At 41.2% G+C, this 13,594-nt stretch overlaps 1 protein-coding gene across 1 annotated transcript in view; it reads left to right on the top strand.

The window, feature by feature from the left end:
* Positions 1–5,080: 5,080 nt before the first annotated feature.
* The window catches only part of DHX15 (DEAH-box helicase 15), a 46,191-nt gene continuing 37,677 nt past the window's right edge, over positions 5,081–13,594 (top strand). The window contains exons 1-2 of the mRNA XM_080371471.1: positions 5,081–5,316; positions 11,328–11,676. Coding sequence (XP_080227597.1) covers positions 5,249–5,316; positions 11,328–11,676 — 417 coding nt within the window. The 5' untranslated portion in view covers positions 5,081–5,248. The remainder of the gene's footprint in view (positions 5,317–11,327; positions 11,677–13,594) is intronic.

Here is a 13,594-nt window from a genome sequence, read left to right on the forward strand (position 1 = left end):
ACGTACAACATTAGCCTGTAGTTTCCTATGTTTCCAAATGCAGAAGCTTTATAACAACGCCACTTTAACCACAAAGACCTAGAAGTTAGGAGAATGTATGACTTCTGTGCATAATGAATGTAAATTAGATGTATAACCTAATTTACTCAGGGGTGATGTTTTGCTTTTATACTATTTCTTGATTCAAAGAAATATATTCAAAACACATAATGAATACGTGCTCTTGCAAGGTTTTTCCAATGGGACTAAAGGTGATTGTAAGGCCATAGCGGGTGACCGAGGGGCTCAGAATAGCAGCTGGCTGTCTACAACAATGCTTTTCCTTCTGGAGAATGGGGTTTGTTTTAAAAAGTGATTTGTCACTCTGGTTAGTGTTCTAGTAGACACAAAATCTGCAGTCTCTTTTTTTTTTTTTTTTTTAATGAAACTTTACCAAAATCATTCAGGCCCTTCTGACCTGAAGACTTAGTTACAATGGTGTGTTCTATATGGGATAATGTTTAATAACCATTCATAAAATTCAGATAGTGTCTGTATGGCTGATAAAGTTTGCTGTCATGGCAATACTGCTGTTGCCATGCCGGCTTCCTACAGCATATTTCCCAGAGCAATTCAAAGTGTTGATTTATATATATTTGAAGTGTTGCAAAGTTTAGCTTATGTAATTACAGGGAAGCTGCCTCTTTTCTTCACTGCAGAAACTGAGATCAGTTCATGTACTCAACTTCATATTTTTAAATTTGAAAAATGTGGAAGTCTGACATTTTTAAACATACCCTGATTGTGGGTTCTTGTCTCAAGTTTTCTTTCTCCGATAATATGACAGAACATGAGGAGAATATACATTTATTCTCATGGGCTTGGTGGGGCAGGATAGAATGAGAGCTTGCCTGTGATGAGCATTTGTGTTCAAAGCTTCTGTGTACTTTCCAAAGGGTATTACTCATCATATATATGTATATAATTTATATATATATATAAAATTTTAAAACAGTGATTGCAATGATAATTATCAGAAATACTTTGTTTTGATATTTTTAGATTAGTTTGCAGGAAATTATTAAATATCACATTTTGTAGATTTTAAAAAAATAGGGGTTAGGCTTGTTTTTAACAAGCAAACTATTAAAAAAAAATACTGTCAGTGCAAGTGTGGCCTCAGCATTGGGACCACATAGACGGTTGCTTAGGGTATACCACAAGCCATCCATCCATAAAAGAAATATGTACTACAGAGGTTTTAGGGCTCTAACACACAAGCTTTAGGAGATTTAACCTCCTCTGACTGTCTTACAAGTCTGCTCATCAATATGGCCTCCATTGCAGCAGCAGTTTCTGGTTTCACTTCACCATCCCCTGTTTTAGTTAAGCCAGTGAAGAAGGTCTTTCAACTAAGATGACAGATTGGATAGATCTCATTTTTCTGCCCTTTATAGATGTGGTAATCCCTAGCATAGGAGTGAAGCAATTACCTACCAGCAATGATATCCTAAACTGTGACACTAGACTTCCCTGTCAGAAACCACATGTGATCCAAGGTTGGTCTTTGAATTATGGCTTGTCTGAGACCCATGCGTATTCTTTTGGGCAGAAGGCAATGCACAACTGGGAAAAAAAATTAATAGTTTATAGATAATGTTATTCTCCTAAGCCATTGTTTCAGTTTTCAGTGTTAATACTCCTTCCAACCCAAATAGCATAGTAAGTATGCCCATACCAAAAGCAAAAAAATATTAACTGGAAATTGACTAAGAGGATTTTGATACCAATGAGTATTCTTTTTGAAAGTAGGGTAAGAAATAGGGAGTAGAAGAGTAGACAGGCAAATGGCGACTCACATAAATGTCTCCTGTTTCAGTAATCTAAGATTTTCATTTTTATAGATGTATAAAGACTTGGGGGGTGGTGTACAAAAACCTCTTATTTAATAAATGCCTTTGAAAAGGCAGAAAATATGCTTAAATATGCCCTATTTTACACATTCCTTTCATCCTTAAGGCTTTTGACGTAATGCTTATCACTTTGTCATTATGTCAATTTGTGCTTACCAATCTTTTTTTCTCTTGTCTCATCTTATATTAAGGCTGTGATCCTGTGAACACTTACCTACATGCTTAGTTTTGCTACTCGTAGTAATCCCTTTGAAGTTAAAAGGATTATTTGCATTAGTAAAATAAGGCATGTGTGTGCTTGCAGGATGAAGGCCTTACATTGTAAACTCTTTGGGATGGGACCAGATCATTTATTATGCAGTCGTATAGCTCAAAGCACGGTTGGATGGAGGATGAGTTAAGGAGTTTGCAAAGTATTGTTAATAGTGAACTAGTATGTGGGATATTAGTCTCAGGCATAGCACTCAAACAGCTGCTCACCCCAACTAACATAAAATTTTCTCCCCTTCTTTTTTGCATTTGCAAAAGGTATAGCCTAAGATCTCATGCCTGCTGACACACCTGCTTTTTTTCCCCTACCCCCTAAAGCAGAAACTTCCCTGGTGTTGGCCATATGGTAACCTCGAGCAAGACCATGTAGCTGTATGCTGCTGTGCATAGGGAGGAGCAATCAAGATCGGGAATGTATAGCCCAAGAGCTCTCCTGGCTCCCCTTAATGGACACTTGCTGCCTTCTGAGAACTGCACAACAGTAGCTGCTCATCCCAACTAATGCATGTAATGCTTTTATGTTGTTCTTCTGTTTTCCCACTTTCCAGGGAGACCTAGCCATTATATTTTTTGTCTCCCTTCTCTGAGAAGCTAAGTGTGTGCTATTCAAACACTCTACTTCAATAATCACTTGCTTTTGTTTAAGACAGACATAATTTAAAATACACTTGGGGATGCCCTTGGCTGCATTCTGAGAAAACAGCTCTGTGTACACTACAACAGCACCAAAAAAAATAAGCTTGCTATTTGGGATAGAGACATCCTGTAACAAACACATCGTCTGGCAACCTGTGACATAGATATTCCAGTGTTTTTTTGTAATGTAACTTCAGAAATTACTTCCAGCTTCACAGGAAAAGCTCAAAATCCAGTTTTGCAGGAATATTTATTGCAGTTGATAACTCCAAGCAGGAAAATGTTCTTTTTATTACACTAGTGTCTAGAACTCCACTTGAGCTGTGGGTGCCATTTTGTTATATTATCTAAAATTAGGGACAGGAATGCGCTTCTGTTAAAGAACATACTCTAAGGACTTGTCTACATGAAATATTTTAGTAGTTATACTGATGTAATCCCAGAAAAATTTGGAACATGAAGCTATGGACAAACACCCACTTGCTGAGCTGGCTGTACTTGTGGAACAAGCCACTGCTGCTAGATAATCTTTCCTGACCACTTTCGTATTTGTTAGCTGAGCCATTTGTGTGAATACTCCCTTGCTTTCACAGTCAGATAAAGTTAACAAAAATTTATTATTTGAAACATCTGAACTAACCCAATTCCTTTGACCAAAATGCTTAGGGAGCAAGTGCTCATTCAAGTAGCTGAGCAAAGGTTGTGGTACTCTGGCAGACGAGCTGTGAAGAGTGACAAGGAGCAAGTCTTGCGAAGTGCATGTTTTTCAATAAATGTACCTAGATGAAGAGAGATACCAATATGATGTTAGTACTTTTAATTCTATCTTAAAATTACTTGTCTATGATATGAATTTAAACCACCACATAGGGCTGAAGGAGCATGAGATAAGACTGGGAATGGAAAGGGGAGGAATAGAGAACAGAATGTCCAGTGGTTCATGTTCTCCAAATAGCTGTCAGAAGTATCAAGAACAGTCCCTCTTGCTCTTCCAGAAGCCCTTAAGAGACTGGCTTTTATGAGCTGTGCTGAAGTATCAAGTGACTGTGCTGGAAGGTGAGGCATCTGCTGAGACTTAGCGCTGGGAAGGGGCAGTAATGGCTGAAGGAAGTTGTGTGAGCACAGAGGCTGCTCAGTGAGCACCAAGCGTGCTTCTGACTTGAAGACACGGTTGTTAGAGGCATCTCACTGTCTGCCTGACTTCGTCTTCTTCTGCCCAGGCTCATCTGTGCCTTCAGTCAGAGGACATGTTGTTTGTGTGGGTGGTTAACCCAGTTCTTATAAGGTGCCGGGGGTGGTAAGAGATGGGGAACAGCTTAGGGGCACAAGAAACAACTCTGAGGACCCAGCTTCTACACCAGGCTTAAACTTGCAGGCTTCTGCTGGCAGTTACGCTGGTTGGAAAGGTGAAAAACGACTAATTACAGCTGTAACCGTTCAAGAAAACTTAACTGTAGTGAGGAAATGGCGCTTGACTTCGTATCTCGTTTTGCTTCAGGAATTGTTACTAAACATCATTGTAGCCATGCTCATACTTAGAAGACTTTGATGCAGTACAACTAAACAGGTCTACCAGAGTTTGTGCTATGAACACGAGCTTCCCTTGTACTAGTATTCTGGACAGACACGTACACAAACTGCAAGAGCAAGTGGCAAAAAGTACTGTGTTTCTGGGTCTCTGAAAGGGAAATTTTTTTCCTCATGAAATAAACTGCCATGAACGCTTATTCTTAACGTTCGCGTAGTTAAAGGCTGTATGTGCTTTTACAGCACGTAGCTTTGACATCCCGGGTTTTCTCGTACTTCTGCTCCTATGAAGGACTTGTGAAAGATTGCCTCTTTCCGCACACGCAAGGCTGACACAGCCCGGGCAGCCTTTGACGGCCTAAACCAGAGGTTTACAAGGCCAGCTACCCAGGCTTCAGCTCCGCCCGCGACAACTGCCGTCCCAAGGCACGCGTGCCCGGGCGGACGGAGCGGGCTGTGGAAACAGCTTTTTCTTACCGGGCACCGACGGCGACGGCCCGGCCCTGACAGGGCGGCCCCGCCACAGCCCAGCCCGCCCCGCGCGGGGCCCGCCCGCGCCGCGTGCCCCCACCCCCGCGGCCGCCGCCGCCATGGCGGGCCCCACGCGGCCGTTGGAGCGCGCGGGGCGGGGCCCGGCGCTGAGGGCGCGCGCCGAGGGAAGGCTTTTGCAGGCGGACCCGCGCGCGCACTCCACTCTCTTCCCCCCCCCCCCCCCCCCGCCGTCACTCCGCCGCGCGCGCCAGCGTCTCGCGCAGCCCCGGCGCTTCCTTCCGGCCGCCATTTTAGTCGCTGCGCCTGGCCTCGCGGTGCCGCTGCTCTTGCTGCTGCTCGAGGAGCGGAGAGCGCGCCCCGCCGCACCCAGCCCCGGCCGGCCCGCGGCCCGCCCGCCTGCCCGCCGCACCGAGCGGCCTCTCGCCGCCGCCATGTCCAAGCGCCACCGCCTAGATCTGGGGGACGACTACAGCTCCAGCAAGAAACGCACCACCGACGGGTAAGGGGCGGCGCGGCCTGAGGAGCGCGGCCTGCGGCGGATGGGGGATCGCAGCGGCTCCCGCGCCATCCGCTCCCTATCTTATGCCGTGGCCGCTCCTCGCGGAGCTGGGCCTCCCCGGGGAGCGGGGCGGCCGCCATGCGTGGGGGGAAGGAGAGAGTTACAGCAGCCGCATTTGCGCGGCGAACCCCCGGCGGCGCCGCCTCGACTGGGCAGGCACGGGAGCCTCGGCAGCTCCCTGCGGCGCTAGGCCTAGGCCCGCGATCGGCCTTTCTGCCGGGCCCGGGCCCCGCGGTGGGGGCGGGGGAGGCGGATGGCGGCAGCGCGGAGGTGGGGAGCGGGCGGGGAGAGCCTCGTGTGGCGGTGTTGGGGGGGGGGGGGGGGGGGGGGGAGGGGAGGGAGCCGCCGGGGCGGGCTGGGCTCCCGTCGCGGCGGACCGGGGGCGGCGCGCTGCTAGGCCCACTCCCCCGCGCCCGGCTTTGTCTGCGGCTCTTTTCGTTATTTATCCCCCACCCCCCGACCTCGTTCCTTTTTTGTTTTTTTCCTTCTAATTTTGTCTGGTAAATGTGGTCCTAGAGGTCAGTTTGAGATTTGTTCCGCCTCTATAATTAGTGCCTGCCCTGGTAGGAACGTTATTCTTTTGTTAGCGTCTTTCAGTAACCGGCAGGGATATGCTTTACTTCAAGTAAGAATCGACGGTGAGGTGAGTTTTGAGCTAGAGGTCAGGGGAGGGATTAGATTTTTTCCTTAGTTTTGCAAAGGTTAAAGTTTTAGGACTGTACCGCACAAGCTTTAGCAGATTTTCATTGCCGTTAATGAAATTGCAGGAGCACAGACTATACGCTCATGTCCTTTTAGACATAGTTGTTTTAGAGCCGCCTTTGCATAATCTCCTACCCACTAATTGGGTGGGGGGAGGGTGGGTGGCTTTTTAAAGTAAATTTCTGAAGTCTCAAGGAACACAAACACAGTGTTTATCTAGTTTGGCCTTCTTGATGGAGCACAAAAGACTTCCGTGAATTAATCCATTTCTGAAGTCCAACAGCATTGTTTTGGGCTAGATTATTTATCTAAGGAAAATACTTCATCTTGTTCTCAAAGCTTGCAATAACTAAAAGTCTACCGCAGCAGTCAGTGTTCACTGATAGTCTTTGCAAAACTTGCCCTTTTTTTTTTTAAAGGTGTATAACTTCAGCTTTTAGCCTCTAGGGTTTGATGCATTTTCCCCTGCTAAACAAAAATGAAAGTTTATTATCGAACATTTATTTGCTGTATGTAGGATCACTGTAATCTTATATTTCTTTTTCTAAGTAAATGTATCGAGTATTTATCTCGTTAAATACCTTTTTGCATGATTTGCCAAAAGTTGAAATAGCTCTTCTGGGTATACAGAAAAGTTGTACATATGCAGCTTTTATGTAAAACTTTCAAACGATCATGCCAAAACTAGGCACTATTTAAATGTGGTACAACTGTTAGGGTTGGCTTTAAAATAATCACAGGTCAGTATTTCCTTGTTTGTATGTTGATGGGTTTTATGGTTTTGGTATGGTTTCATTTGGCATTGTTTTTACTGATTATTTCCTGGCATCCTGAACCCTTAGTCTTACCATTTTGTATGTACTGTAATGAGTTTCCACCAGTAGTAAAACTTTCTAACTAGAAGTCTTTGACTTTTATGGCACCTAAAATCTATAAAAGTGCTGGTCTTGTGGCCCTTCTTTGTCCCCTCCTCCTCTGCCAGTAAAAGCATTAAGTGGCATAAGACTTAAACCAAGTCACTATAAGCATAATTTTTGAACATGATTATTTCTGATTTTACTTGAAATTTTAATTCATGTAGCGCAAGCCATACTAATTTTACATTGTCATGAATTATTTTAGGGTAGTTTGGGTGTACAGCTTATGGAAGGCTCTAAGTAAGATGCACAGAGAGAATTGTGTAAATAGCATGTATGTACATGTCTTGCTCTGTGTTGAGAGCGCCTTAATGCAGTTTAGTTGGTTTTGGAGGTGGGCTAAGCTGAATTGGCCCTTTGGATGGTTAGCACTTCATAAAGTGAACAGTGATTTGTCTTGCATTCAAACTGGACCACCTGACCAAATATGAACGTTGTATCACGTTACCCTGTATGGTTTGAGTTCCTTTTTAATTGAAGCCTGTCATGGTATGTGTGGCTCTACATGGCAACGGTGCCAGGCCAACAGGCTTGTAATTGTTGGTGTAACCATAAGCATCAGCACATCTGTGTTCTTGTGATCTTGTATAATTTATGAAGCAAAAACTTTTTTGAAAGATGGGAATCGTATGCAAGGTTTTTGGTTGCAGTGTGTGAATTGCATATATACTACTTAAAATCTGTTAATTTTTTCCACACATACTTAATTTCAGTTCTTGTTAGTGGGATGTATAGTTCAGACTCATGGTACTTCGTTTTTTTAATAGAACAGAACAGAAACCATCCTTTAGCTGCATTGGCTTTCTTGCATCAACAATTGCCGTATCTAGTAATGGAGGAAAAAAAGCACTGATGTTCTGTTAGATGTGTGTAACTTTCACTGTGATGATCAGTGGCTTTACCTTGTGCCCTTTGTTTCCATTTTCATTTTTATATGCTTTTTGTGCTTGGATTTAGTGATTGCTACAACATTTCTTTTGTATCCATGTGTGTATATATGTGTGGACATAAGGAAGTGAAATCAGCCCAGACTACTTCGCTTGAAAAACAGCAAAAAAACCCCTAACACCCTTCTGATTATTTAGGCTGTTACGGGATTCAGGCACAAGACAAATGTGATTAAATTCGAATCCTTTTATTGTTAATTTCTGGGTTTGAGATAATTTTTCTTTGTGCAATAATGAAAAGCACATTGAATTTGACAATTTATAAATGAAGGACTACCAAACTGCATCTTTAGAAATATAGTAAGTTTGTATGGCAGCATATGTGTCATTCCTCTTTTCTCTTGTTGGCCAAAGGAGTCTGGATATGTTTGCGAAGTTTCAGTAATAATGGGAGAGTGGGAAGCATTTTTAGGGAAAAACAAACAAATACTGCTATAAAATGATGTTAGAGAGTAAGCTTGTGAGGACATGTTCTATTTTTTCTATGCTGAGATCTGGTTGCCCCTGCTTCTCTCTTTGTTATAAAAGGAGAGGCAGACACAACTCTGATGAACATGTAAGTAGTGCTTTACTTCTGAAACGTAGATAGAACTGGATGGGTTTGTTTTCTTACTTGTATGATTAAACAAACAGCTCTAAGAGTTCAATGAAGGAACTCAGAAATGGGGGATTAACAGGACCTTCCATTCTGGATCGTATTTCTAGTCCATTTAATCTACTGTCTTGTTCTTGAGGTTGTATTTTTATCCATGCTTTAAGCCCACACAGACTGCTACCAGCAGAGAAGACGTGCTGCCCTCTCCCTTGTACTGCAAGTGAGTGTTTGGGAGACTAGATCAGAGAACTGACCTGAGTTAGAATTAGCATCGGTGGAGGGAGTCTAAGGAGGGCTTGTTCTTCACAAGACTGTTGAAATGCTTATACCAGCACGCAAGAAGGGTTGGCAACAGTGTGGGTCTGTTTTAGCAGTGGCATTGGTTTATGAGAGGCTTAAGTATACCTGAAGGTACGCTTTATGAGCTCTGATGCAGAAGGTTCTGACATAATACTGCTTAAATAAATGATTATGGAATAGTTTTATTGATGTGGATTTTTTACACTTCGACTAGATAGCAGTAAAGAATAAAAATCCTTCAGAAGCACACGCATACCACCACACTCCACCCCCCTGTAAAAAAAAAAAACAAACAAAAAAACCCACCCCAAAAATCCCTCAATTAGTAGTATGTCTTACTCTTTCTTTTTTTGAAGTGTGTGCTGTTAATGGGCTTTTGCATTTCACCCCAACTTTACCATTCTTAAATTGCTTTTATGCCTTTATTTCCTTTTGTTGTTAATGATGTTATTGTCTGACCAGCCACCTGTTTATCCCAGTACCTGCAGATATTTAAAATCAGATTGTGAGTAGCTCATTAACTACAAGTCCAAAGCTTTATTCCTGTCTGATACATGCTATCAGACTCTTCAACCATTGAGAGTAGCATAATAGAGGCTAGTTCCTTCTGTTTGTAAAGGGGGTAAACTTCCATACCAGCCAGTATGAACCTGTTGGGTTCTGCAATACCTGCTTGCCATTGTCCACTAAGAAGAGATTTCTAGCTTATACAACATTTGATCATATCAGAAGTAATGTTGAAGCTATAGTATCTCAGATTCATGCAAATGGTCTTAAAGGACCTTAATTTTCAGACAGTTTAGTGTCCCAAGCTTTAGGAAAATCTATATACAAGTGAGTTAGGTAGGTGACAGTAAATGGTATGTTTTGTATGTTTCTTCCTTTAAACACAGACTCGCTGAAAATAAGTAATCTTAAAAAACCCAACTTACTGCAGCAGTCTCTGAAGCCCTAATAGATTGAACTGTTGAGGGACAAAACCAAAAATACAGCATGCAGTTTATTTGTGTATGCAAGAACAAGAGTGGTGGTTGTTTCCAGTGTGCGCCATGTTTTGATTTTAAATTTATAGAACCAGTACTAATATAATCTTGGTTACTGCATCTTCTCCGTAGGTAGGAATTGCCTTATTACTTAACCAGTTACATTTGAATGCCAGTTGTATGTTAAAAAGAAAGCTGTGGAGAGGAGTGTTGGCCAACCGTTTTCTGCTCTCTACTCTTTCATGCATGCCTGAGTGCTGGTAAAGACAAGAGGAAAGTTTTGTTTTCCCTTAACAACTCTTCCTAAAAAGGTTCATATGAGCATTTACTATAAAACTGGTGTTGGCTTAGTTTGTTGTTTTGCCTTTTTGATGGGTTTTCAGTTAACATAATGCACAAAAGCTGAAAAGATCTCAGTTTTCCTGGCAAAGATGCCACTAATCTTTTGACTTACACTGGTTTAAAATGTGATGTGTTTCTGTAAAGTGGTGCATATGTCAAAATGCTGAATTAGGGTAAGTTTGGGGGTTTTATTAAAAGCATGTAGCTATAGTTGTTTGGATCAAACTGGGGGTTTCTTTACAAGTTTCAGGTGTGTGTTGGGAGAGTGAGATTGTGTGCAAGAACAAGTAGGTGGATTTGCAATTCAGAAACTGTCACTGAGACTGAGGATGGAGGTTGAGGTTTGAGTAGATAACTATGGTGAAAATTATTGTTCTTTTGCAAGTGCAGTGAACTTTTTTTGACTTAATATTTGGAACAAATGGGAATACGTAAATGCTGGTTGTTTTAAGTGTGTGGTAGGAGGTGATACTTGAGAAGGTGGTACCGCTTGGTAGTGTTAGGCTAATGGCTGCACTCGATCTTAAGGGTCTTTTCCAATCTAAATGATTCTGTGAACTGAGTGGCTGGTTTTAAGTCTTAGGTTTCAGACTCAGCAACTTGTGTGTCAGAATTGTATGGAGGACTTAGAACAAAAAAAAAAAGTTCAAAGTACTTGTGGGATGTTAAGAAACCAAACAAACTTTTCTTTCAGGGCCTGCTTATCATCATGAGTTAGTTTTTGTGGGTTAGCATAATTCCCTTGCTAGGTAGGCAAGATGACTATTGAGTGTTCTCTTACGTTTCTGTAGCAGCAGCAAGTAGGGATAAGAAGAATTGTGTGAAAAGTCTAGAACACACAGCTGATGCTTTATAGTCATTAAATGAAGAGGGTTAAGATGATGCTCCCTTCATGTGATATCTTTCTTCAGTGTTGCCTCTAATGAGGGGAACTGTGGCAGTGCTTGTGTACAGTGAGTATAACCATGTATTTATATTCCGTACGTATCATGCACACGTCGACGCTTAAGCATCCAGGTAGCAACTGTTTACAGGGCTTCTTAAAAGACTTGGTTTGTATACACTTTGTACTAGATACCTTTACAGATGCGTTGTATTTAAATTCTACTCTGCGTTGAAATATTGAAGTGTCTTATTTTCTGCTGTGTTTCTTAACTCATTTTAGGAAAGATCGGGACCGGGACAGGGACCGTGATGACCGTTCTAAAGATCGTGACAGAGATCGTGACAGAGATAGAGATCGTGACAGAGAAAGGGACAAAGAAAAAGATATGCGACCTACATCTAACTCTACATATTATGCAGCTGCTGGGTTACCAACTATAAAACCAGCAATGATTCCACACAGTATTAACCCTTTCACAAATCTACCACATACACCACGATATTATGACATCCTGAAAAAAAGGCTACAACTTCCTGTCTGGGAATATAAAGAAAGATTTACAGATATTTTGATTAGGCATCAGTCATTTGTGCTGGTTGGAGAGACTGGGTCTGGTAAAACAACACAGGTGAGTTCTTATCTATATAATAGTGCAGTTTTTGAAAGGTCAGAACTGTTGCTAGGTATGGAGGCAGTGAAACTTGCTTTGGTTTCTTGAAATTCATTGTGTAAGGACACCTCACAGACAGTGACCAAAACTAATTTGATGAATGTTTCACTTGCTTAATGAATACAAAACTGAGAAGAATCTTTAACACCTTCCCCTTTCACAAACCAGTCCTGTTCTCTGGCCTGTTTCTATTAGGCTTTATGATTGGTAGTTACCTTTTTGGTGAAGGAAGAGATTTTAATGCCTAGACAGAAGTGTACTAATCTACAAACTGAAGCAGTGGTTCCAAATAGTTTTAGCTGTTTGTGTAGATAGCAGCTGAAAAGTAGGTAAAATGTTACAGAAGTAGGGACTTGTTAGCCTTATAGGAAACTTTCTGCTACAGGTAGGAACTTAAAGGGTATTGAAATGTCAGATACAATTCTGACATGATCCAATTGGATCATGTTTTGGTGACAGTCAAACTTGAGAGAAAGAGACTGGTGTTTCCTTTGTACTGAAACTTCTCGGAGGTCATAGTTTTCCAGTGCTGCAGATAAAAATCACAGTTGTTCTGTAGATTGATGGCTTTAAAAATCTTCCTTAGCACTGGAAATAGTGGTAACAGATCTGCTGAGCCTTTAACTCTTTAAGAAGAGCTTTAACTCTTTAAGAAGAATTTTGGGGACCAGTAAACAGGGAAGATCTAAGGAATACCACTGCATATCTATAGCATGACAAACTTGCTGAAAACTTTAATCTGTTCTCTGATTTGGTGTTTAGAATCTGTATGGAAAAGTGATGTAAAAAAGTTCTTTGTTCTGAACCCAATAAATACCTTCTGTCTTGTCAAAAAATAAAAAAGAAGGACATTTTAGTCTTCATAAAATGGGTTATAGATAACTTACTGTAAGTCTTACAAAAAATTAATTTTCAGTCATAAATTTGGATGTTGAGAAAAAGTGAAGGACATAAGTAGTACATTGGATACCTTTTATAGTTGTGCCTGAAATATTTGAAGAATTCTTGCTGCAAAAAATTTAGAAACCAGGGTCTTGATTGGAAGGTACCTTATGGCATTATCTGTATTGCTTTTTTAATGTGTAAACTGAGACCAGGATTTTATAGAGTTCTTCAGAAAAGTTTTTTTTATGATATAGTTACATGGAAGAGAGAGTATTCTGAACGTTCACGTGAAAAAAATCTGTACTTACCTATATGAAAACAACATTTCTCATTGCACAATCTGAAGATTTAAAGAATATGTGTTCTTAATAATTGTGAATTAAACTTCAAATATATCTTACTATCATGCCATTCCACACACATAAGCTTTTCCTGAGTTGTCTTACTACCTTACCCCTTAACTTTCAGAAAGGATTTAAGAAACCCAAGGCATCTTCCTAAAAATGGGATTTAAACTACCACAAGCATATAAGCACTCTTGGAAGCTTCACAGCTGCTTCTGAATTCACTCTATGAGATTGCAGATATGTGTTGAAACAATTGAGTGTCTCTGTAGGAACATATTGCTGAAAATGATCCTGCTGCCACTTAATGAAAACCTTGTGTTGTGCGTGTGTGTGTCATACCCTTTTTGTGATCAAGTGCTGTGTTAAAACCAGTGGGGGAGCGGTTGTTTTTCTTCTTATATACATATATATATATTTATTTATTTATTGAGCAGGGCAAGATGAGCATTAGAGGGTTTCATAACCACTTAAACTGAAGGTGTACCTGAACCATTTATGATTTATGATTGCTTTTATTGGTATAAAGTTGGCATTATTTGAAATATATAATGAATTGTTCTTCCAGAATGTTTATCTTCCCTTTCATGGTGATAGTAGAAGGCTATATAGTAATAGATAATATTTTTGAGAATGAGCTGCTGCCT

The sequence above is a fragment of the Falco punctatus genome (genome assembly GCF_963210335.1).
Source record: "Falco punctatus genome assembly, chromosome: 1".
Classification (NCBI taxonomy): Eukaryota; Metazoa; Chordata; class Aves; order Falconiformes; family Falconidae; genus Falco; species Falco punctatus.